This window comes from Rana temporaria, chromosome 6 (genome assembly GCF_905171775.1).
Source record: "Rana temporaria chromosome 6, aRanTem1.1, whole genome shotgun sequence".
Taxonomy (NCBI): domain Eukaryota; kingdom Metazoa; phylum Chordata; class Amphibia; order Anura; family Ranidae; genus Rana; species Rana temporaria.
Window position 1 is genome coordinate 178,163,637 of NC_053494.1, and position 27,954 is coordinate 178,191,590.

General features: G+C 39.1%; 1 protein-coding gene across 6 annotated transcripts in view; it reads right to left on the reverse strand.

Moving 5' to 3' along the window:
- Nucleotides 1-27,954, reverse strand: part of SLC4A10 (solute carrier family 4 member 10) — a 309,484-nt gene that overhangs the window by 93,388 nt on the left and 188,142 nt on the right. For all 6 annotated transcript variants that reach the window (XM_040357866.1, XM_040357870.1, XM_040357864.1 and 3 more), the window contains exon 6: nucleotides 16,065-16,253. In XM_040357866.1, coding sequence (XP_040213800.1) covers nucleotides 16,065-16,253 — 189 coding nt within the window. The remainder of the gene's footprint in view (nucleotides 1-16,064; nucleotides 16,254-27,954) is intronic.

Sequence of the window (27,954 nt, forward strand, 5' to 3'; positions counted from 1 at the left end):
TATGCGGTATTATTCAACAATGTCTCTACTGCTTTACATGGTGCTGTCAGAAACACACTTTCAGCAAAGGCAAGCAGAGGGAGGACATTACCTCTAACATGCTGCTCTTTCAATGCCTTATCACAGGCTTAAGCAGATCCTGGAACAATACTGGACCTGGCTGTTTCCCTGCAGGGTTTGCTTGGATCACAAGACTGGCTGAAGAGAGTTACAACTCCTCTAGCAACTAAACCAGCTTCCCTATACACATTTCAAAAAGGCATTTAGCCTCTTTACCTGGATTTTACATTTGAAAAACCAAATACCTTTTTCCACAATGTCCAAGCAACTGAAAATGTTGCCCACATAGCCAACCTACAGTTATAACCTTTCACACCATTCACGTTGCTGAAGCAGCAGCCCAAAGTGTCGTTGAGTCTTTTAGTAAGTGGTTCTTTATGCAATGGGCTTTCTGTACAACGCCTGTGTACATTGCAGCTGTTTTTGCTGTTGGAATAAAAGTGTAGTGTGTAAAACCTGTTCCTGAGCATCCCTGTCTTATGTATGGTTTACCACTGCTAATATAAGTTAAGCCTGTCCCCCTTAAAGTATGTAGACATGGTGACATATGGCAGACAGCTATGGAATTCTAGTAAACATTAACTTAGGAGCAGGCTGTTTTTGTTTTTTTTTAATACAGAATTCGCTAGATTATTATCATTATTATCATTATTGTTATTATTATTATTATTATTATTATTATTATTATGGTTATTATTATTATTATTATTATTATTATTATTATTTAATTACAATTATCTTTACCAATAATAATGATTACAAGCGCTTGACTTAACTACATGCCAGATTTAATCTATGACTTCCATATTCAAGGGATGATACTGGATTAAGCAAAGACTTTCAAGAACTTAGTGTATCATACCCATAATTAAAAGACTATTACAGCTAAGCCAATCGATAAGAGTAATCAATAGCTGTATCTCTGATCTTGACAGACAGAGGGGGTTATTTACTAAAGGCAAATCCACTTTGCACTACAAGTGCACTGCCAGTTCACTTGAAAGTGTACTTGAAAGTAAAGACGCTGTAGATACGAGGGGGACATGCAAGGAGCATAAAAAACAGCATTTTAGCTTGCACATGATTGGTTGATAAAATTAGAAGAGCTTCCCCTCATTTCAGATCTACCCATTAGATTTAGAGCGACTGCACTTCCAAGTGCACTTTCAGTGCACTTTCAAGTGCACTGCAAGTGCACTTGTAGTGAAAAGTGGATTTGCCTTTTGTAAATAACCTCCATAGTTTTTTTATAATGGTCTATATGACTTGATGAAAAAAAAAAACAATCTGCTCCTGGACAATGTTGTATTGATTCTGTTAGTGACATGCAATAACCTAACATACACTAATAGTAAGCTAATACACACACACACATAGAGAAACAAGAATCTAGAGTCGAAGCTCTTATTTTTTACACTACCTCAAAAACTTCAACGAACTTTAACAGAGGCCAAGGGAGGAAGATGAGGGAGGAACAGAGATGAGATGATGAGCCTGTTAGAGACACACACAACAAAGACACAGTAAAATAAAGAAGGACAACGATGAATGACAAAACATACAGCATGAACCTATAAGGGTACTGAGTAAAAAGTACCCAAAGAGATTTGATCCTTATCCGTTAGTAGGAATTTTTATGCATTTGACATAATTAAATGGAGCATTTTGGAGCCTCAAGAATAGAAAAACAACTATTAGTTCCCATGTGTATCTTTGGCAGTCATACAATTTTAAGATAAGCTAGGTTTTTTTGACCCTAAAGGCCAACTTTGGGCACAAATACCATAACAGGTTCACAGCAGCCAAACTGGTAATTACCAATTACCAAAAGTTAATCATGCCCAGAGTTGGGCTTTAAAGAAAAAGGCATCAACAAAAGAAAGTGGCACTTTAAAGTAAACTCATGGCCATGATATGGACATTCAAGTATTTGCATATTCCTAACTAGCATTAAATGAGCTTTAAAACAAACCCTCATCAATCTCTGTAGCTGCAAGCCCTGTAGCAAAATGTACCCTCAAATTTCACAGCAGAAGCATTAAAGAATCACTGAGGCTCTCTTGGCTCATAATCTTCCCTCTCCTTTCCAGAGCTCCCACTGTATGTATGCATTAGAAATTAGAATGTTGAAAGCTAGCTAAGTCACTTCTGGATGGGGAAGGTTTGGGTAAACGGAGCTGCTGAGCACTATTGGGAGGTAGAAACAGGATAAGCTGAGGTCATCTAGGCAATTAGTTTAGTGGTTCTGCTGAGAATTGTGAAGATAAATAGCTCCACAGTGTGCACAGGTAAAGACATCAGCAAGGGCTTGTTTTAAAGCAAATTTACTGATTGTTGAGAATATAAATATTTAAAAGTCTATAGCCTGGTCACAATTACATTTTAATAAGATACTGGGGTTTATTTACTAAAGGTGGAGAGTACACAATCTGGTGCAGCTGTGCATGGTAGCCAATAAGCTTCCAACTCCAGCTTGTTTAGTAAAGGTTTGACAGTATAACCTGGAAGCTGATTGTTTTTTATGCCAAGCTGCACCAGATTTTGTGCTCTCCAGATAAATCAACCCCACTGTCACTTTTATAGATGACAGTGTCTGCATAATTCCCCTCTGCACCAGCTCAATCACATTTCACCACCTAAGTATCCACTGCTGGCTGGTGTCAGAGTTTAGGGGGATCTATTATGTCAACTTGCCCCTTCCTGTCATGGTACTCAGGGCAGATGGCAGCTAGGCTGGAGCATTGTATCATGGGTGAAGAACACATGCTCCTCATACCAACACTGGGTATTGTGGCCCAGCTATGATGACAGAAGGAAAGGCTATAGGAGATGGGAGGTGGCACTCCCTGTACTTAGCCACTGTGCAACCCACATTTGACACTGTAATGCTGCGTACAGATCGGACATTCCGACAACAAAACCATGGATTTTTTTCCAATGGATGTTGGCTGAAACTTGTCTTGCATACACACGGTCACACAAATTTGAGAACCAGCTCTCAAACATTTGTTGTCGGAAATTCCGACAGCAAATGTCCGATGTAGCCTACACACAGTCAGATTTTCCGACCGTGTTTACGTGGCATAATGGTTCTTAAAAGTTCCACTACATAGTCCTGGAGTCCATAAGCACCATAATGTTTGCAATGGTGGGTGGCCATTGGTCAGCACGGCCATGTAATACTTGCTAACCATTGAGAATCTCTCTCAAGCCTTTTTCCCTTCAACTACTCTCTAATTACCTTTATCCAATTTCACCTCCTTTTAAAGGGTAAATAAAGCCCCACAAAAATTATATGAAACTGAGCCTAAATTACTATAGGAAATGGGGGGGGGGGGGGGGGCAGACTGTTCAAATCAAGCATCCAATCATTGAATCATTGAAAGTATAAACTTTTTAGCTTTTTTCCACAAACAATTCTGCATATGAATGGTTGTGAACACAGGTTCATATCAGTGCACTTCCCACATGTCAGTATTTGTGCATCACACAGTACAGATCTGTCTGAATCTCTGCAGAGCATAATTCCATAACAAACCTATATCCTGTTACATGTTTTTACGCACTATGAACTGCTGTTACTTAATACGCTGATAAAATCCATGCAGTACTTTAACATACAGTATATCATCACATGTCTGCTGATTTTGATCTAAAAATCTAACCAGGAATATAACTCACAACCTATCAGTGACTTTATCAAATCCAATCTATTTAATTTGGATATGCAAATATGTTTTTCTAAGTTATGAGAACTGCTTAACAAGGTCACCCTTTTTTTACTTTGTAATAGTCCTCGGTACATGAAATAAAATAAATTGTGGTTCAAACCACCAAACAAGCACATTTACCCAAAACCTAAAGTAGAAATTTAGTAGTAGAAAACTTTAGAGTCCAATTCCAGACTTGGGACTTTTCCTCTCGCCTGCAAGCCTTTTAATCCCCTATATAAACTAAGCGCGGGTACACAGTATGAAGGGAGAGCAGAGACTGAGCTGGAACTACTGTAATGCATGCATTCCTTGTAAGCTTTGAGAATGCATTGCTCCACAGTGCATGAAACTACAATGTTTTATGAGGGCTTGTTTTTTTTTTTGTTTTTTTTACTGGTTAAGAATATGCAAATATTTTAATGTCCAAAGCCTGCCCACAGTTCTACTCAGTAGCACTATACCACTAGTAGAATACATGACAACTCACACAAAAAGATTATGGGTTTAATGATAATGGTATATACTGTATGACAATGGTTGATATTGATTATACATATTTATTATTTTCTCAAATTCATTAGGGCAAATAAATTAGGCAATCACAGAAAATTGTAATAAAATTTAATTTCTACTTAAAGACAACATATTAGTAATGGAAATAGATAAAGGTTGTAAATGTGCCTCTACAGATTAAAGGGACCCTTTGCCCAGGCCATTTATTTTAACAAAAAAACTTTAAGATTGCATGAGAATTAAATGTATTTTATTCATGGTATTTACTTGTAAATGTATCCCCTTGTGTAGTCATCTAAAAGCCCTGAGACTGCTTCTGGGAACTGCCATCGATGGACATGGCTTATTGTGACACACCTTTTTAAGTCATTCTGCTTATCTTTCTTTGCAGCCCTTGGCATCTTGTGACTTGACATCTCACAGCCTAAAAGATGTCAGTGCTGGAAGAATTACCTCTGCCAATAACTGGATTACAGGTCTGAACAATTAGTGGGTAGCTATAAAATGCCCATCCTGTATTACTCACAATGGCTGTTACTAAGATCAATGTCTGAATAGTGAAGTATCTCCCCAGTGGGTTGTACTAATTAATTTGCTTGGATTTAGGGATTTTGCATTTAGGAGCGCTGCACTTTATTTATTTATTTAGAATTTAAGTGTGAATCGCTATTAACCGCTTCCATACCGGGCACTTACGCACCTTCCTGCCCAAGCCAATTTTCAGCTTTCAGCACTGTCGTACTTTGAATGACAATTGCGCGGTCATGCTACACTGTACCCAAACAATTTTTTTATAATTTTGTTACCACAAATAGAGCTTTCTTTTGGTGGTATTTGATCACCTCTGCGGTTTTTATTTTTTGCGCTATAAACAAAAGAAGAGCGACAATTTAAAAAAAAAAACACAATATTTTTTACTTTTTTATTTAATAAATATCACAATTTAAAAAAAAACAAACGTTTTTTTTCCCTCAATTTAGGCCGATACGTATTCTTCTACATATTTTTGGTAAAAAAAAATCGCAATAATCATATATTGATTGGTTTGCGCAAAAGTTATAGCGTCTACAAAATAGGTGATAGATTTATGGCATTTTTATTTTATTAATTTTTTTAATAGTATTGGCGGTGATTTGCGATTTTTTTACTGTCACCGTGACCGTGACATTGCGGCGAACACGTCGGACACTTTAGACACGTTTTTGGGACCATTCACATTTATACAGCGATTAATGCTATAAATATGCATTGATTACTGTGTAAATGTGACTGGCAGGGAAGGGGTTAACCACTAGGGGGCGTTGAAGGGGTTAATATGTGTCCCTAAGGTGTGTTATAACTGTAGGGGGGAGGGGACTCTCAAGGGGAGGAGACCGATGTGTGTTCCTCTATACTGGGAACACACATTGGTCTCCTCACCGCTGACAGGAGGTGTATCTGTGTGTTTACACACACAGATCCACACTCCTGCCGTGATTACCGACAATCGCGGGCACCCAGCGGCAATCGCGGCCGCCGGGCACCCGCGCCGGGTCACGAGCGTCGCCGCGGGCGCGCGTGCGCCCTAGATCGCCGGGAACGCAGGACGTCATATGACGTCCACCCAGATCGAGAAGGGGTTCTTGCCGCCGTCATTTCACAATGAGGCGGTAGGGAAGTGGTTAAAGTTTATGCACACTGGGCTTAAAAAGATCCCAATTCCCTTGGAAGGAAAAAAATCTTATGCTTTTGTACAAGTGTTTAGGAGCATTTAGGGTTATTTTCTGGTAGAAAACTCCTCTCAAAAAACACAATACAGAAGGTTTCTCTTCTTCAACTAAACACTGAGCTTAAAGTATGCCTCTAAACATCCTAATATGCATGGACACATAGGGGTTGGTTTACTAAAACCGGAGAGTGCCACATCTGGTGCAGCTGTGCATAGTAGGCATTCAGCTTCTAACTTCAGCTTGTTCACTTAAAGAGGAAGTAAACCCTGATAGGTTTTACTTCCTCTTTTGTTCCCTGCAAAGTAAAAGCATATTAAGCTAGTATGCATCGCATATTAGCCCATTATGTGCCTCTAACCTTCAAATGAAGCCCGCGATGTCCCCCGAGATCCCCGCTGGTGGCCACGTCCATCTTCGCTCCTCTTCCTTCTGGGGGCCATGGACTCAGGCTTTGTGATTGGCTTTAGTCGCGTGACGTCACTCCTGCACATGCATGCAGGAGCTGACAGCCATGCCATGAGCCCTGTAGAAAGGGCACAATCGTGCCCTTTCTTCAAGTCCATTGTGCATGGACCCTTATGCTTCGTACACACGATAAGATTATCGGACTGATGATCGTCCGTTTTTTATTGCATGCTAGTCTCATATCAAAAATGAAGAGGTTACTAAAGTAACAACATTTTTCGTATGTCAGAATACAACTTGGGAAGTGATGGAATGTGTTGTATTGTATTGTATTAAATTCTTTTATTTCTGAACATGCGTGATTGTGATCTTCCAATTTTTTTGGATGAATACTGCAATGATTAAATGAAAATCTTACTTGTACGTGCTTGTCCCTGTTTTGCACTGTGCTTCAGTGCTTATTCATAGCTATGAATAAGCACTGAAGTAGAGTGCGAAACGCGTTAGACTTTTCCTGATTGTTTGCTGTGGCGTGTGATGTTCTGTGACCAGTTTTAATAAAAAGGAACGTTTTTAGAGTGCGGCTGTCCCAGCTTCTTCTCTTCAATTTCTGGTGGGGCGGGCATCCCCCTGTCAGACCACAATAGCTCAGCAGGGGAGATCACTGTACTAAATTTGGACCATTAGTACAGCGGCTCTAAGGGCTCGTACACACGACCGTTTTCCTTGACAGAATCCATCAAGAAACTTGGTGGAAGAGCTTTTTTGTCGAAGAAAATGGTCGTGTGTATGTTTTTCATCGAGAAAACTGTACAGGAACTCGACGAGAAAAAAAGAGAACAAGTTCACCTTTTCCTCAACGGAAGTCTCAAATACCTTGTCGTGTTCCTCGTCGGGCTGGTTTACGACGAGAAACACGATTGTGTGTATAAGAAACCCGCGCATGCTCAGAATAAAGTATGAGACGGGATCGCACCTTCGGTAAAAGTAGCGTTTGTAATGGAGATAGCACATTTGTCACGATGTAACAGTCTGAAAAGTGCAAATCGTCTCTTACCAAACTTTTACTTAACACGCAGTAACATGAGATTAGCAAAAGCAGCCCCAAGGGTTGTGCCAGTGGAATCGAACTTCCCCTGCCGTTGTATGTGTTGTACGTCACCGCGTTTGAGAACGAGGAGATTTGGTCTTGACAGTGTGTACGCAAAGAAAGCTTGTCAAGTTTCTCCACAAGCCTGACAAGGAACTCATTGAGGAAAACGATGTTTCATTTACGACGAGTTCCTCGGTCGTGTGTACGAGGCCTGACTGGAGCTGTCAATTTCTTTCCATTCAACGCGCTGGATTGAACGAAAAAAAAGAACTAGTTGTGTGTACCAGGCTTTAGAGTTTAAGATGTTATTTGCTGTGTAGGAATTGGGAGATTGTTTATGGTAAGAGATGGCTGTTCCTAAGGGACACGGTTTCTTGTGACACACCTTTTCACATCTTCCAGCCCTTGGCATTTGGTGACTTGACATCTCACAACCTAAAAGGAAGTTGTTCCTGGAATTATTTCCCCTGTCATATACTGGATCACAAGGAGCAGGTAGGTATACATTGCCCACCGTGTATTACCGACAATGGGTGCTACTAAGATTGATGTCTGAATGGTGAAGTATATCCACTCAGGGCCCCCAGCACAATATATATATTTTCAGTACTTGCCCAAGGAGCAGTTGCCCCTCTGCTCTCCTTACCAGGCCTCCCATGTATTAGGTAAAATGTAATACTAGTAATATTTACTCAATAGTTAAACAGTTAAACATGGGACATGTTTCGTAGGCTGGGTATACTGTAGGCTGGTGTTTTTTGGAAGGCAATGGACCAGAAGCTACACATAAGTTGGAATAATGGGAAATAATTTTTATATATAGAGAGATTTTAAACATGGTACCATGATAGAAAAATATGTACATGCCACATGATACAGCAAACTAAAATTAAGATTTTATTATATATATATATATATATATATATATATATATATATATATATATATATATATATATATATATATATAAAACTTTTTTTTTTTCTAATGACTGTTGTTTCAAGAAGTGCATTATTACAAGCAAACATTCATAAATCAACTAAATAGTTATCGGCCTCAATGTCATACAATAGCTGCCCATTACACTCAAGAGACTCTTTTTCTGTGGTGTACACATTAATCATATACAATGGTATACAATCAATTATGTTAGAGATGATGAGCATTTTTCACTGCAAACCAAAAAATAGCACACAAGTCACAGGGAGAAATATGATCACAAACAAAAACAATGTCAACTACATGGTGGGGTTGATTTACTAAAACTGGAAAGTGAAAAATCTGGTGCAGCTGTGCATGGTGGCCAATGACCTTCTAATTTCAGCCTGTTCAAATAAGCTTCTACAAAAAAAATACAGAGCTCCACCAGATTTTGCACTCTCCAATTTTAGTAAATCCATCCCGGTATTTCTAAAATGTTAAATTCTTTAACATATCTTCACATCACCTCTAAAAGCTGTGCCCAGAAAAGGTAAGCAGTGGTCAAGTCGCCAGTATGGCTTTTTGGTCTCCATGTAGCCAATGTTTTTTACATTACTAATGCACCATGACTTCTGCTGAACTGTATCTGTGTGAAGATGGCCTTCTGAGTAGAAGAGCAGGTCTGTGCTTCTTGCTATCATAGCTTGCCCCCTAGTGACTAGTGATATGATAACGGATGGTGGGGGTATTGATCCAGAATCACTAGAATAGTTAAAGGAAGAACAGTTTTAAAGAATGGATGATGTACAAGCATGGCACTGCAGGTCCTCAGATACAGATTCCTCTCCACCATGGAAAACAGAGCACAGTAGTGACACCACCAAATCTCATTCCAAATTGCGTGAAACTAGTAAAGAAGTAAAGTGCCTTAGATTAAATCATACTGTAGATCCAAAGCCATGAAGTTGAAAGGACCGGAAAGGCATTGCTATTTTTTAGGGCTCTTTCACACATACGGACCGTATGTCCGCATTTTCATCTGTCCGTTTGCGGATGAAAACGGGACATACATGGGTCCCTATGTGATTACGGGTGTCAGCGGATGAACATCCGCTGACACCCGTAATTTGTCCGCCTCCGCAAAGATCAGCATTTGCAGACGGAAGAAATCCTATTTTTCTTCCGTCTGCCGGATAGGATCGGATCGGATGAACACGGACATACGGTCCGTGTTCGTCCGATCCCCCATAGGGGAGAGCGGAGGAAACACAGGGCGGTCCCTGCACAGATTTTACGGAGGATCCCCGCTGAGCAAAGCGGACACACGGAGCGGATCATTACTGATCCGCTCCGTGTGAAAGGGCCCTAAGGAGGAAATTATGACAAAATGTCGATTTTTTTGGCTACTGCTTAGGCAAATATTTCTAGATATTCTCTATAATATAACAAATCTTTGTAAATTTTGGGGGGTTTGAGTCTGGTCCCTCTTTTAAGCTTTATTACTTCCTAAGCTATGTGAAATTGTAACTCCCATTTTATGTGATATATTTTCATTCCTTAGATATTTGATGTAGTTGGTTACAATTTGGAAACATATGTGTTCGACCTGTACTGTGTTCTTGTGGTGTTCTTTCCTTTACGTGTATGCTATGCTGAAGGAAGCAATACAAAATCTATAAATATAAAAAGTTAGCAAATCTTAACTTTTGAGCTAAGGTCCAGTTTTATTCTACTGTTCGAACTTATATACATTCATGTACACTGTGAAGACAAACACGGAACATGATATAATACAATCAATCACAGAGAGGTTACTTTTCTTTTAATCTGAAGAAGACCATGAGCATATAGTATAGCTAATGAATACGGAAGCACAGCTCCTTTGTGTTTTGTAGTCTACCAGACTGGAAAAAATATACTATTGGAGCCCCTTACAGAAGAAACTTTGGGAAACCAGATGAACAACATAGTGGAAGCCTGCCGAAGCAAAGGAAAAGTATTACCGCTTATTCCTCTACCCCTAGACTTATCAAGCATTTAACATTTGCAGTACAGGGTCCCAACAGCAAGGGCGTTTTTATGCAATTCCTGGAGTTCAGCTTTAAGATGATATCCTCATGCCTCCCCCTCTTTCTTATCTTCAAATCACAGCATACGATCTTAGGATCTTAGACCATCCTTTTGGATGAATAATGATACAGAAGAACCACAAACTACCGTATTTATCGGTGTATAACACGCACGATAACTTTAAGAGGGAAGTTTCAGGAAAAAAACTGTCCACAGCCCCCTGCGTATAACACGCAGGCACAGTTTACCCTCTAGTTTCAGGGTAAAAAAGTGAGTGTTATACGCCAATAAATACAGTAAGTTGAAGGGTCAAGTTAACAGTAAGCACATTGCTGCTCTTAACCTCCCTAGCGGTATAATTATGTCAGATTTTTGATGCGGAAAGGGGTACAATTATTTTGCATGGAAATTTGGCATTTTATATTGTAGGCCTGTAATTCTTAGGAATAACTCACTTAAATCTGTTCAAACAAGAGTCTAGTAGACATTCCGGGTATGATAAAGTTTGAAAAACAAAATCATAAATTATAATATAATAAATAACTATAAATATTTATAACAAATAAAAATATAATAATAATAAAAATTATTCAATAATGTAATCAAATCAAAAACACGGAAATTTGCTCAGCTGCAGAATTGTCACTGTCATTACTTTTAGTGTGTGATGATGAATTTCCCCACAAATCACTATCGCTCAATTCTGCAACTGATTCTAATTTATTATTGCTGTTTTCTAGCTGGTCTAAAAGCACTTTTGACGTAAAGGGACACTTTTTGGTTGCTATGGTTGTCCACAGTTTCCAGGCAGAAAAATATGCATTTATAATATAAAAGTGCATGCAGGGCACTGGACAAACCACTAGGGACAAAGGGGATGTGTAATTATTTTCTGCATTACTGTAATCTGTAAAATTACAGTGCACTGTATGTATTGTGTTTTTTTAATTTTTTTAATTTGATGCTGAACTCGCAACACTCGGGAACGGAGCTCGGCACTTGGCACTGTGAATCAAGCGAGGAGACAGCTCACAGGCACAGCCTGGCTCGGGGTTACCGCTTTTGGTAGTAAAAACTAACCCCGAGCCAGACTCGGGAATACCGCCAGGGAGGTTAAAGTGGATGTAAAGCCCAATTCATGAAATTTGAGCTGGGCACATATATCTGCTGTATTTTGTCCCATAGCTCTCTACTGACCCGTTCCTCTGTTATCAGCCAGCCTGACAAATTCTCGGACACATCAGATAAAAGCAGCCTGAAATTTCTGTCTGGGGAGGTTGCTATTAATAGATTAGCAGGCAGCTGGCCCTGTTACAAAACACCTTTGAGAGTCTCTGCCTATGATGAGAGGGGGTGTGTGCCTTTCCTCCAATCAGCAATTTTAGCTATCTTGGCTGTATGCCCAGACATCACACTCTGTGTTAAACAGGAAGAGAAAATTTCCTAACACCATCTAAACTTTCTAAACAGTATATAAATGTGAAGACAGCAGATATACATGTAAAACCTATGTAGGGAGATTTGGTTCATCTCTGTGTATCATCTGAGGCTGTTCACTTCACTAGGTGTATGGATGGTTTACATCCACTTTAAAAAGAGATCCTGCAGTGTCACTTTAAGTTTGGATCCAGCAATTCCCTGCAAAAGATCAAAGCATATGCTAAACTCTCTGATAGCCCACTTCTCCTTCCTTTCTTCTGTTTCCTTTCCTACCAATAAAGCAGGGAAGCCTTGTATAGCCTCCTTGGCCTTCAACACTTCCAGCAGTTTCTAAAGCCTGTCCTCGCCTACCACACGCTGGTTCCATCCTCTGAACCATTAGGTCTGTGCTCAGTCCTGCAGTGATGTATAAGGTCAAAGCAAGAATCTGAGTGCAGAGGAAGACCCAGGCATTCAACACTTTCAAAAGCGTTGAATGCCGAAGAAGCCTTACAAGGCTGTAGCACTGGTATACAGTAGAGGTAATATAAATGGATCAGTATACTGTAAGCTGTCTTCTTTTTCTACTAGCAAATCTGTTACTGGACAGCTCTGTCTGGGATTTTTAATTAGTGAGTCTAAACATAGCCTCTGCTGTGCTCTCTTTAGATAACCCACAGTGCTCTGGAAACCCTTGTCATGTAATATATGTTTATTTGTAAAACAAAGACTACATACGCAAAAAAAGAAGGAAAAAGAAAAGCAAAGAAAAAACACCAGTTTAAAATTGTTTACACATAAAACAATGTATATAACACTTCATATCTACTAAAAAATAATAAAACAGCAAAGACGCAGCATCCTATCTTAGAAGAACATCCCACAATAACTACAGCATGTCAGGGGATCAAAACAGAAAAATTACTAATGCATTTTATATTACATGAAGACAACCAATATGAATACTTGACCCCGGCAATAGATTCTGAACATGTCCAGTACTAATCAGGAAATGTTATTTTCTGTGTTCTTTCCACTTATAAATTCTTGCTATATCTTTCTCTTTTTAATGACTCATTATCTTTCTTTAGCTTTAGCACATTAGCACTCTGCCCTAAGAGAGAACAGCCCACCGTCTATCATTATAATGGTGTGATTTAACATGATGACCTGCAGATAAGTGCAATGTGCAGCTTCCCCACAGCTAATCTCCTCAGTAGATGTCATCGTAGTCATTTTAGTATATGTAATGATCAGCCAGTAGTCGTATTCTACAATATTCTATAATGTATTAATATGTTAAAACTAGACTTTAAAAACACACACACGCATATATATATATACACACATATCTAAATGTACAGCTACATTATGTAAATTATTCTTTAGAAAACATGAAAATGTTGCATTTGAGTTTGTGAGTTCGCTTTGAGGGGACAGCCAACCTGCTGAACTGCAGTTGCCACTTTGGCCTTTGTATCTTTCACCACAGGGATGTTAACTACTAGATACAACCCTCCACTCCTTCAGTGTTTTTAGAGCATTAGTTCATATCCAAATGTGGGGGAAGTGTACCCCCACACAAAATTAGTTGACAGAATTGTTTATCAAATGCCCACTCTCAACTGTAATGTGAGCTTTAAACCCCTGATTGCATAAAATCTTCATATACATACAACATGAAATGAAAATGTATTTAAAATATGGTCAGTCTAATGATTTTTTTAGTCTGTAGCATCAGCAGCAGGGGTTGTGTAGTAATTGGTAATCCATGCTTGGATTACAGCATGCTGTGGCTATATAGCATTGCCACTCTGAGATAGAAGAGGCCTGTAGATTGTACGGCCCAACCACTGCTTTATTAAACCTGCTCATACCCTACTACCTCCATGTGCAGTACCTCTGTCTCTCACTTTAGGCCTGTCTGACATTTAATAAAGGATATTTAATGACCCCTATGGCAATAAGGTGAATAAATATTTGGTGTTTTGCCACACAAGTATGTGGTGATTTGCTGAAAAACCTCAACAATACAAGGATAGGAAGTCAACCATAGAGTATTTTAGCGCAATATAGCACAGTGTAGTGCCATACAGAACCTAACTCTTCCTACACAAACTGTCAGCTCTCTCTAAATTACACATGCTGACAAATGTCTGTTGGAAAGCCATTCTTTAAATTGTGGGGGGCTGGAACATAACAAAGCCCATATTATTGTCCATTGTAACCAAGGTAGCCACAGCTGAAAGGTCAGGCAGTGCACTATTTGGCCTGACGAATTTTAACAATTACTTGTTGGGACTGCAAATTTTGGACATACTGGATCCCATATGACTGCAAACCCATGGCAGTGGCAGACCCAAACTTCATCCCTAGTAGTAAATCAATCCTGGATTATCAAGCCACAGAAACAGGAAGATTGTAGTGAATGTTTGGTGAATGTCAGATTAACTTCTTTATAAATATGCCCCATTGAGTAGCTATTGAGTAGCTATTCTTCTTCCTGGTACTACCACCTTCTACTACTAAGGTATCTCCATCCACAGGAATCTTCATATCCAAGGTGCCCAAGCACAGAAAATTGATGAGGGCACCAAATTCTAGTCAGCTTTATATTATAGTTTCATATACCCAAGCAGAAGGCACATATAGATGAACTCTTCATTAGAGGGAATGGAGATTGTGACACATAAGTGTGGGGAGGATCTTAAAAAAAAGGCTATTAAAAACCAAGAGGCCACATTACAAAGACTGGAAACAGGTTACCTGTGTGCCTTGTTAGGAATGTTAACAGTGGACACACAGTGGAAAAAGCAACCTAAAACTTTAAACTATAACTGTACTTTTAATACAGTAATCCTTAAAATGTAATTTCCCCCTTCTCCAGCGAGTCCCAATGAGCGACGCACAGCATTTTCACAGAAACTTGGCCAGGCCAGACTATACATTTGCAGTAAAGGCCCAACCAACGGCCATATCATATGAATGAAAGGGAAATCTACTGCACATATAGAACCTGGCTTGGCTTTTTTGTGAAGAAACTGTATGGCACAAAACAACCCCCTCTAGAGGTGTGTGGGGGGGGGGGGGCAGGAACCACAATTTAAGGATAGCTATACTAAATATACATTAATGCTTTTAGCCTGGTGTTTTATAAGTAAAGCTAAATATACCCCTTTCTTCATACTGCCCGAAACACAGTGGGGTTAATTGAAGAAAGGCAAATAGACTACTCAATTTGTAAGGTTGCACTGTGCATGGTAATTAGCCCCATGGCTTAATGAATGTAGTTAAACTTCACTTTGCAAAGAATACCCAATCACATGCAAGGATAAAAAAAAAAACGAAAAAACAGCATTTTTGATTGCCAAATTCCCTTGCACAATAAACAGTTTATTTACTTTTAGTAAATAACTGTACTGTACATAATTACACTTATAATCAGTTTAGTGTTTTTTGAGTTGGGCTGGAAGAAATGGCATAGAAAAGATGCCTTGAATAATTCAGAATTCACTTTGTACATTGCTAGAAATGTTTAAAAGAAACTGAAATACACAAAGGAAAATTGTGAGACTAATGCAGAAGCCATTGCTGACTCCCTTCCAAAAGTAATATTTGACTGCCTTTCTCTGGTCTCAATACTTTAAAGGGACCATGTTACAAAAATCTTGTTAAGACTGCTGTAAAAGAAGACAGTTTTATCAACAATGATTTGCAACAGGGTAGCTTTAAGGCTCTCTGCTGCATACTCAACAGTAGAGCTTCTGATCTTCTTCAATACAGGTTTCATTAAAATATGATATTGAACAGAGATTGGAACCAAATTATTTAAATATGACTTTTTATGCATATTACAGATGTATTATCTACAGGCAAACAATATCTCAAGGATCGTCCAATAATGATCCAACAGGAGTGTGCACAAATCATCCATGGGAGAAACAGAAGTAATTAAATACAATTATGATCATGAATAACACAAAGTAATTATGTACAAGTGCCAACATTGAAAAGAGTGACATTGACTTTAAAAGTTGTTTTAGCATAGCAGGCATAACAAAACTGTGCATCACTGTGTGGCTTCCATGAGCTACAATATTTCTAGTCATAGAAAGATGAAATACGGTATATTGATTTATTGATAAAAAACAAAGAACTTACCATTTTTGTCCATGGAATGAGGCTCTGATTGTTTCTTGCCAATATCAGCGAATGAGCGAACAATTGGTATTCGATTACTTAACTTCTTTTGGTTTTGATGATGGTGTTGTTTCAGGAGAGCCTCATGAACTCTGTGACGGACATCCTCACTTAGTTGCCCTGAAGCTACTTGTTGATCAAGGATCATATCTAAAGCAAAAAAACAAACAAACTGGGTGTAAAAAATAAAGATGGATACATTGGGAAGGCGTGCAGTGATGTCACTGCGTTCAACGCAAGGAGGAAGGGCTCCTATTGTGCCGGCCAGCATTTGTTTGTTACATGCTTACAATTCACGGAGTAAGATTTTATACTTATTAAACCTGCTTTTTAAACATTATCACGCTATGGTCCGGTTTCTTTCAATTATGTTTATGACCCACGGATCGGTCGCCTGATACGGATCTGAGTCTCCATATTCTGAGGACAACCCTACTGTGGCTCTGTTATACCTTGGTTTCATTTGCTGTTGGATTATCATACATCGCTGTTTTTTATCTGCAATCTGGTAAGCTGCTCTCCATGTGTTGGTGGTTTCCACGGATGTCAAGTGCACCTGGGTGTTGTTCGTCCTGATTTTCACTATCTGAGGCGTCCATTCAATATTCAACATTCATTTGGACTTTGTTCATACTGTCATATTAATACCAGCCTTGCTTGCTGAGTATATGTATTAGTTGGCGCAGTTTTCTCTTTTCTCTATACATTTTTATGTTTTTCCCTTTTTTTTCTGGGGAGATTTATAGTTGCTTCCTATTGTTCCTCGGGGTACAGAAAGTGCAGAAAATGCCTCCCGATGGGGACAAAGATAGCGATAAAAGCCAGATAGAGATTTTAAAACAAAACTGACTAGACTATGCAAACTGGGGTTTTTAAATATTCTGAACAAGCAGCGGAATCGCTTTATAAGCAAGCCTCATTAACCTCTGTAGCTATAAGTATTGTGGAGAAATTATTCTTCAAAGCTTAAGATTTATTTTTTGGGATACAGCACAAAACACATTAGATATGTGTATTAGTGTTACAGACATATTTTTGTAGCACCCGTTGCACTTGCTGGGGGTGTAAATACACAGAAAAAAAAAGTCCTTAAAAAGCTCAGAAAAGTTTGGGATATTGAAAAATAAGGAAAAGCATAAAGTCAATTAAATTTAAGTAAATAGTTCGATATGCTACTCCAGCTAGACATGTGAGTGGTCTCAGGCTAGAGAGTCAGCGTTGGCAGCCAGCTATTAGAGCAGAAGAAATCTCTGCAGAGAGAAAAGGTACCACCTGCCCAGCTGATCCTCTGCAGCCACGGAGCTTTGGATACCACTAGAGCAGCCGGGACTTGCAATCACCACGCCCAGCGGTACGGGCACCAGGGACCAACGTGGATTTGTACTACATGTCTTTTTACCTCTGAAACCATGCAAGTTTGTTACCACATATTAAACCTGATGTTTTAACCCTATGCTACACTCAGATTGGTGCCACTTCCTTTCTCCTTTTATGTGTAATAGTGTGTATCCAATTGCCTATTTGCAAAATTTTATAACAACATTTTTTCGTTTTTTTTGTGTGTTTAGCAAAAAAATAAAAACCGTAATGGTAATTAAATACCACCAAAATAAATCTCTATGTGTGGTATTTCATTTGGGTACAGTGTTGCATGACAGCGCAATTGTCATTCAAAGTGTGAGAGTGCTCAAAGTTGGAAATTGGCTTGGGCACGAAGAGGTTATAAGTGCCCAGTAAGCAAGTGGTAAACTCCAAAAGCTTATTAAAAAACAGATCAGTGTGAAAGGGCCCTAATAGTTTGTAAGGAAAATTTAAATATTTTAATATCAATAGTCTGAATGCAGACGCATTTTTAACCTTCCTTACATTATCCAAGATGAAACAAATGTTTGTGCAGAGGATGAAGAGGATGAAGAAAAACCCACATTAAGAAGGGTTATATGTAAGACCATATCTGTAGCTCAATTTAAAAATACTGTAAGTGTCCATTGTTAAAAGAATAGAAATTTAAGTTGTATGTTTCAGTATTTTTCTATAGTGTTTCTTTAACTCAGTTGACTAATGCCGCGTACACACGATAATTTTTCGCAATGAAAAGAAGTTTTAAACAAAAAGTCATTTAAAATGATCGTGTGTGGGCTTCACATAATTTTTCGGGTTCTGAAAAACGATTTTTTTTTTTCCGAACATGCTGCATTTTTTAACGACATTTTAAACGATGTTGTTTTTCGGGTTGTAAAAAATGATCGTGTGTGGGCTAAAACAACGTTAAAAACCCGCGCATGCTCAGAAGCAAGTTATGAGACGGGAGCGCTCGTTCTGGTAAAACTACCATTCGTAATGGAGTAAGCACATTCATCACGCTGTAACAGACAGAAAAGCGCGAATCGTCTTTTACTAACAGGAAATCAGCTAAAGCAGCCCCAAGGGTGGCGTCATCCGCATGGAACTTCCCCTTTATAGTGCCGTCGTACGTGTTGTACGTCACCGCGCTTTGCTAGAGCATTTTTTTAAACGATCGTGTGTGGGAAAAGTCGTTTTAATGATGAAGTTGGAAAAAAAGACATTTTTTCTACATGCCGAAAAATGATCGTGTGTACGCGGCATCAGTCATTATATTAATACATTTTTCACTTGGTACATAGCACAGACAAGCAACCTCATTTAAAACAATGCTTCCTGCATTAACTATTATTTTAATCAGTGTTCCAGAGATTAAAATCCTGAACCATGTAAAAATAATAAATAAGCAGAAACTGGACACTGATTATATAATGCTCTGTTGTTATACTGCCAAGGTTCATTTAGGAAGCTTGTCAGTTTTCAGTGATTTTATTTAAATTGGCTGGGCCTACTGCGTGTTTCTTTCCGCTAATCCCCTTCCAGCAAACTCACTATGTCTCATTTATTAAAACCTTGAATAATTGTACAGAGTCCAAGCCACATTTAAAACCTGATGTGGTTTCACCACATGGCAGAGCAATCAAAATTAACTCTTAATTATTAATACTAGGAGTTATGCAGTGTGCCTTCTGCTAAAAAGTTAGAATGGATTCAAGTTTAACAATTACATTTTTTCACAAAGGGATTTTTAAATAAATATACAAACTGTAATGCCAGACTTGATGTTCCCTGCAGCAGCTTTAGGTGCAGGGAAGGATTAGAACCTTGTCAGGTTTTTTATTTCTCATTCAAGACATGGAGGGTAACTTAGTGTTTAAAGGGTTATAACAACTATGCCTTGGAAACTTCGCCTTTTACAATTCATTGTTTATGTATTGTATATGATATTTATAAAAAAAATCATCTTCTGTTAGCTGTATCACTGTGGTACATTAAAAGTCAGCAATACAGGAGATGCGTGGGGGTACCATTAATCCCAAAGGCACCGCCGCGCACTGGAAAACGCAGCACCGTTTCCCCGCACTGCACTTTCGGTTTCCTTATGGGCTGCTTTTTTTAGAAAAGGTGCAGGCCTTTTCCCTGAATTTTCAAGAGGCACAGCAGCCAATTCAAATAAATGGGCTGCCTTGTCCAGGCAAAACGCACAACCTATCCTTATTCCTAGATCATTCCAATGTGGCCAGCACACCAAAAAATTAACCTCTTAATTTAAAAGTCTTATGTAGGTCTCTCACCCTAAAAAAGGGACCTTGTGTGGCCAATGAAACTTATAAATATGCCCAGTTACTAATTATTTGTTGGAAATTAAGAGTAATGGTTTCAGCTGTTGTTCTGCTATGTGTAGACACCAAACAGTAATTATTTATGCCCTTCAGAAATAATACCAATGTGAAAACAGCTCAAATATTAATAGCTCCCGAATATTTTGTCAATAAGCTGCACATTTGGAGCACCTTTATAGCTGGAAATTACAGTAGCAACATTTGGGTGATATCTGCAGATGAGGTTGGTGATGTAGATGGAGTGATTTTGTGAATGGTCTTGTATGTTGTGGTTAGCATTTTGAATTATATACGGTGGAGTAGGGGAAGCCAGTGAAGGGATTGGCTGAGATGAGCAGCATTTATGGATAGACTGAAGGGGGGGTAGCCTGCCTAAGGGTAGGCCATTAAGGAGAGAGTTGCAGTAGTCAAGGCGGGAAAAAATCAAGGAGTGAAAAGGTTGGTTTGTGGTGTCATTGGTCATGAAGGGTCGAATTCTGGAGATGTTGCGGAGGTTAAGGTGGCAGGATTTAGCCAGTGATTGGATGTGGGGCTAAAGGAAAGTTCAGAGTCAAGGATTACACCCAGCACCCTGGCATGTGTGGAGGGGCCAATGGTTGTGTTGTTGATATTAATGGTAAAGTCAATGGGGGGGGGGCGTGAAGGAGGAAATATAACAAACTCAGTTTTAGAAAGATGAACCCCAAGACTGAAGCCACCAAAGTAGAAATGTCAAGACAACTACCCCCATTACTGACCAGTGGGCGAGAAATAGGAAGGCACCAACCAAGCTAAAGTTTAACCCCATTCTCTCTTAGCCTATGAGAATCCACAGCCAACTGGGATCAGAAACCTAAAGGCTGGAGGATGGATCAACATGGCATGTGAGCAGGTTGGTACCTGTTCAAGATCTTTTTATAGGACGGGACAGTACTCCTAACTGGCTTACTTGATATGAAGTGTCTAGCCCTACCACACAGCCACAAACATCTAGGAGCCTGGACAAAATCTCCCACTCTCATGAACTGGAGAGTAGAACTTGGCGGCGTTCAGAATGAACCAAAACATTTTCCCTAGGCATCCAGCTATGTACTTTATAATGGTATCAGGTTTTGAAGAGTTACAGAGGAAGGGGGAAATGTTGTATATTTGTTAAGTTCTGTGTGGTACCATGTTAAGGAAGTGTTATGGTATTTCTGCTGTAAAATATAGTAGGAGGAGTTGGAGCAGGAAGTTTGTGTAATTAATAAAGATGGTGACCTGTTAACATTCTATCTGCACTGCTGAGACACAACACTAGTCTGTGCTAATGTGGGATGCAGGCACATTGGCTATTGTCCAGTGAGGAACACATAGGATCCCCACTGTGAGGGTATACAGATTAAACATTTGTTCTCGCTTAAAGTTAAAGCAGACATAAGCAATCCATAGATGATATCGATTTTTCCATTCAACCAGTAGGTTGAACAAAAAAAAATGTCTCAATTCCTCCATCCACACAATCAAAGTTGATGGGGGAATCCTCCCCGCTGAGCTATTGCATTCTGATAGCGCGGAGACTTACCTGCCATCAGAATACACTAAGCAACATTGCAGGCACTGATTTAGTGGGAAAAATCTAGCAGGGCAGTTGTACAGAAGTAGATTCACTTCAAAATGCTTATGAAAATATTATAACCCAGGTCTACTACTTCTAAGGAGACTATTTACAAAACATCCGTTGGACAAATGCCACACAAATTCATGTAGGGTGCTTGAATTTTGGCAATATTTTTTGTAATAGATTCATTACTATCAGCTTCTTTTTAGTGACCAAAATGCAGTCTAGTTTATGGAAATTGTGCAATGAGAAAATAAACCTGATTTTGGCCACTAGATGGAGCTGATAATCATAAGAATGAATCTATTAATCTGATCCGTAGGAAGCTGAATGGGATGGAGGAGGTGATTTGTCTCTTTTATTAAGACACTAAATTCATGTTTCTGGCACAAAGCATTTAAAATGCAGCGCTACAAAACAAACAAAACCAATTTAACATATGAACTGTAAAAAACAAAACACAGAAAATTATGGTAAAGCAGGAGATAATAGAATATAATAAGGGTTAACAAGGGTTAAATGTGAATTTATTTATTTTTATTCTCATCCTTGTGGACTTCACAACACTTCACCTATGTTATGAATATTAGTAAATTAGTAAAGGCTAAAGCCGCGTACACACGACCATTTTTAATGTCCTAGACTGTGAGTGGGTGGCAAGCAGTTAAACAATAATATTCTAGTGTAGATTCAAACAGTAAACATGCTGCACTGTCTATTTAATGAAAATATTACTCAATATTGTGTTTTTTATTTTACAGTAGTCATATGACTGCTATTCTGTTTCCATTCTATACTGTAGGTTCATCAAGGCAGTGGGCAGGGTTGTATCCTTTTACTAGGGTACAATAGCACCGAATATCATTTTTTTTTTTTTAATTGTGTGAAAAAGAAATGTCTCACATTCTAACTATGACAACATAGTGATTCCCATGATGACATTCTGAAATAATCTAGGCATTTTAGGTCCAAACCAGTTATATTTGGTGTCTGTTGCTCTAGTCTAGAGGTATCTAAGGCTGTTACATTCTTTTAACACTGTTTTATACAAAAGGGTTTGGTGCGTTTTTCATACATAGTATGGCACATTGTTTTTTGCTGAACCTGAATGTAGTTCACAGGACAAAACAACTTAGGGGCCTCCATCATACACCAGCAATAGACCAACATCTATGTACACTGAAAATATTACACATTGTTCCCATTGCCCCGGTTTCCCAGCTCATCTCTGATCATAGGCTCCCTTCCACTTTGATCAAGATAAAAAAGGATATGCTTGCTCTTAATTATTTCATGTGCCTTGAGGGATTCTCTATGGGATTTTTCAAATACATATAAAGCTTCTGCAATTCCAGAATCATTCCTTATAAATTGCCTTATTAAAATTTTAGCAGGAAATCAGCTCCCCACTGGATGTTATACAGATTTGGGGAAACATCAGATTCATTTTTTATATACAGTACATGTTCCATAAAATGAGTTATCAAAATTATTAATATTGATAAATTAAAAAGCATGCAAACCCAAGTACAAAACTTTAGGATATTGCAGCTCAGCAGTCCCTACATGTGGTGGCTGAAATAATTTTTTTTCCCAAGCTTTTTCCCCTCTAATTTTACATGGGGATCCTGCCATTAACACACTACCTGTCCTAAGGTGACAGGACTCACACATTGTACTGTATAGAGTGTATGGAACCCTGTCATCCTAATGCCGCGTACACATGACCGTATTTTATGACGAGAAAATTTATATTTTTTAAATTGGTCATTAAAAAACGATTTTGCGTGGGCTCCAGAGCATTTTTCTCGACGTGAAAAATGGGGATTCAAAATTTAGAACATGCTCTAAATTTTCTTGTCGTTTTTCACGTTGTCGCTTTTCACGTCGTGAAAAACGGTCGTGTGTAGGCTTTAACGATGGGAAAAAAACATACTTGCTCTGAAGTAAGTTATGAGACAGGAGCACTCGTTCTGGTAAAACTAGCGTTTGTAATGGAGATAGCACATTCGTCAGACTGAAAAGCACGAAGACTGAAAATCGCAAATCGTCTCTCACCAAACTTTTACTAACGCAAAATCAGCAAAAGCAGCCCAAAGGGTGGCACCATCTGAATGGAAGTTCCCCTTTATAGTGCTGTCGTATGTGTTGTACGTCACCGCGCTTTGCTAGAGCATTTTTTTTTCACGATTGTGTGTATGCAAGGCAGGCTTGACAAGAATCACGTCGAGAAAAATTTTGTTTTTTCTAGGACATTAAAAATGGTTGTGTGTACGCGTCTTTAGCCTTTACTAATTTACTTATATTCATAACATAGGTGAAGTGTTGTGAAGTCGACAAGGATGAGCTGGACAGGTCTGACAACACGGTTTCTGATTTCAATGCAGCCCACATGCAGAAATCAACATTAGGAACTCACTGAATTTCTAGCAGGATAAATAGGTATTTTTTCTCACTTATCAAACAGATACAGCAAAATGCTTTACATGGTATATTTAATAAGAGAGCAAAGAAGAGAAGTACCTTGTTAGGGTTTACACGTTAAGATTTTACTTATTTTTCTTAAAATGGCACAGCGCCTAATCTTTATACTGGCTTAAAGCGGCGTTCCGGGCATAATTTTTTTATTTTATTTTGCAAGCTAAAATTAGTCACATTAAATAGTCCCTAAAACATATTAATAGCTCCCCAATCGTTCCGGAAATCATTGCAAACACTTGCCTTATATCCTCCAGCTCATGTTGTGGCCGTATCCATCATATGTGGGTATGTGAAGCCCAGTTCCCTTTTCTTCCTGGTTTTCAGGGAGAGGTGCATGCTGGGCGATTTTTAGGCACAGTAATGCCCAGAGACTCCTGGGAAATGAGTGTCCTCATTTCCCAGGAGGCAATAGGGTCTTAGGACAGGAAGTTGAACCACCTAGGACTAGGAAGTAGGCAGATTATGAAATCTGCCTAGTAACAGCCAGATAAAAAGAAAATTTACATTAAAGGCAAGCTGTTAATAGAAAGTTCATTTTTAGGGGGGAACTCCGCTTTAAAGCAGAACTCCAGCCAAAAATGACAAGAGAAAATGAATAACCCTTTGAGGCCTATTTCACACTATCTGAACGGTCGCTTCATACAGTCCTATGGAGCATCGGATGTCAGCAGAGACATGTCCGCTGACATCCGACCCAATCCAATCCGCCAAAATCAGACTTATGGCGATATGTCCCCATCCGTCCATGGCGGATCGGGTAATATCTGATGAAAACGGACATGCTGTCCATTTTCATCAGATCAATCCATAGGAAACAGCGGCGCTGTACAAGCCCCTTCCCACTCAGTGAGCAGAAAGGGGCTTGTCATCCACCAGCTCAGCGAAGATCAGCAGACAGATCTCCCGCTGAGCTAGCGGGAGCTGGCGGAATGTTAATCATAAACATTTATACTTACTTGCTCTGTGTTATGATTATGCACAGAGCAGTCCCAATCATCTTCTTTTGGATTCCCACTCTGGTGCTCCTGGCTCCACCACTTTGTTGAGTGCCCTCAAAGGGAGCTGCTTTCTATGGAGTCACTGTGTGGGCTAAATCCAGAGCAATGCTGCCTATGATTATAGACACAGACAGCACAGCTTTTCCCCACCCCCCTGCTGCTTCACCACATGATTTGATTGACAGCAGCAGGAGCCAATGGCTCCTACTGCTATCGAGCTGCCGTGTTAAGAGGGAGAGAGTGAGACGCTGCTCTTGTGCACAGTGCTGGATCCAGATCAAACTCAAGTAAGTATAAGGGGGATGGGGTTCCTTTGTCATGGAGGTTTTTTTAACTTAATGCAGAGAATGCATTAAAGGGGTTGTAGAGGTTTTTTTTTTCTAAATAGGTTCCTTTAAGCTAGTGCATTGTTGGTTCACTTACCTTTTCCTTCGATTTCCCTTCTAAATGTTTTTTTTTTTGCCTGAATTCTCACTTCCTGTTCCTCCTCAGTAAGCTGTTCTGGCTAACTAACCCCCAGCCAGAACAGCTTGGATGATGGTGGAAAGCTTACTGAGGAGAAACTGGAAGTTAGAAATTCAGACTAAAAAAAAAAAACATTTAGAAGGGCAATCAAAGGAAAAGGTAAGTGAACCAACAATGCATTAGCTTAAAGGAACCTATTTAGAAAACAAAAATAACCATTACAACACCTTTAACCTCCCTGGCGGTATGATTCTGTCTGGAATTACATACCAAAAGCGGTACAATTATTTTGCAAGGAAATTTGGCGTTTTATACTGTAGGCCTGCAATTCTTAGGAATAACTCACTTAAATCTGACCAAACAAGAGTGTAGTAGGCATCCCGGGTATGATTTTTTTTTTAAAACAAAATTATAAATTATAATATAATAAATAATTATAAATAATTATAACAAATAATAATATAATTATAATAACAATTATTCAATAATGTAATTAACTCAAAATCACTGAAATTTGCAGTTGCAGAATTGTCGCTGTCATTACTTTTATTTTTTGATGACGAATTTCCCCACAAATCGCTATCACTCAATTCTGCAAGTGATTATAATTTATTACCGCTGTTTTCTAGCTGATCTAAAACCATTTTTGACATAAAGTGATACCTTTGGACAATCTACAGTTTTCAGGCAGAAAGAACAGTTTTTATTATATAAAAGTACATGCAGGGCACTGGGCATACCACTAGGGACAGGGGGGGGGGTGTATTTTTTACATACAGTACTGTAATCTATAAGATTACAGTATACTGTATGTAATGTGTTTGTTTACTTTTTTGAATTTGACGCCGTTCTCCGCCCCCGTGCTCCATAACGTCGCAGGGAACGGAGATCGGCGGCACACGGGGACACTGTGAATCGAGCGAGGACCCGCTCGCTCACACAGCGGGGATGCATCGCTGGATCCAGGGACAAGGTGAGTAACTTGTCTGTGCATGCTGCGAGCAGGTAAGCCGCGCCGCTGCACACTCTGCACAGCTACCCCGAGCGTGACTCGGGGATACCGATCCTAGCATTGAAAATCCACCCCGAGTCACGCTCGGGGATACCGCCAGGGAGGTTAAGGTAAAAAAAACGTAAGCCTTTAGAACCCCATTAAGTAATGTTTTCTTTAATTGTTTTTGTATCTAACCATTTGCTTCCAGAAGGAAACCCGAATTCTTTAAAGATGTTTGACAATGAGTTCCAGAATCCTGTGTTTTTCTTGCACATTGCTTGCCATCTGAATTTTTCTAAAGCTCAGCTTTTCTTGCAAAATTCTGCTTCAACTCAGGTACTTCGAGCACAACATTGGTTGGTGCCTGGTAATGCAAGGTTAAGTCCATAAAGGTCAACTTTGCTAAAACAAAAGTTGTGCTTGAAAGCCCAACTTGAGATTTCATATGAAAAGCCACTGCCTTCTTCCCTTATCCCTCTGAACACCTCCCCCCCCTTGTTTTATAAAACATTTGTGAAAATGATGGGGCGGAGTTTACAACAAGAAGGGGGGTGGGCTTAATCTTGATTTGGAAGAAGTCAAAATGAAATGTATACCCTGTATACAGGACTCAATGGGCTCCAGGGAGGCACGTGGACTAAAGGTACCTACACAAATTAGAGAACATTTGACCAGTCTGACAACTTAAGCTCAAACTGGGAAACAATCAAGGCTGCTGTATAATGTTTACAGGCTTCTTCATACGGGTACTTGCAACAACTATAACGTGCCTGCACTTCGGCACTACTATTGAAATGTTTTAGGGCAAGTCAGGATGACTTTAAATAATTAATACAAAACTATGCAAAATGATATCTGGCCAATATGGATAATTGTGAAGAGGGATGCCACTCTAGAAGGGTGTCTGGAAATGTAACTCTCCTCAGAATAGGAACAGCAGGTGCAGGCTAAGCATAGGCAATTGGGTGAGGAGAAAATTCTAGCTATGAAGAAGCACTTTGGAAGTGTGAAACGCGTCAGCTCCTGTATTCCGTATTTTTGGGATTTTGACATCTTTTACCTCTTTTTAATAAAGGAATTGATTTTGAGTGCGGCTGTCCAGAATTTTCTCCTCACCCAATATAGATAATTGTGTTTCAATCCGGTTTATAAATATAATTAATTGTAACACCTGTTTTATCGTGGAAGGAAACAGAAAAATTAAAGAGAGACAAGCAGAGAATTATTTGCTCAGAAATAACAAACAACTTACATGCTGAAAATGAAAAACAATGTAATTTGCATATCCTATTGTGGGAAGAGGCCTATAATTTCACACAAGGCGCTGTTCTGCTGTCAAGCAAGCTAAAACTAAAACCATTGCTATATTTAATATATACTGTACAGTAGTTATGCTTCTTAAACTCAAAAGAAAGGTCACTGAACCTTGTAAAATAGGCAGTCATTTAGGAAACAATGAATGGTTTATTTAAAATGTTTTAATTATTTTATATAAATAACACGGGCATACATTAGGTCAGTGCAATTGACATGAATGGGACTGCCTGCACCGAGATGCATGGATGACCTGTGCATCCCCTTGTGGGCAAACACGGCCCTCCGTGCAATTGACATGAATGGGACTGCCTGCACAGGGATGTATGAAAAA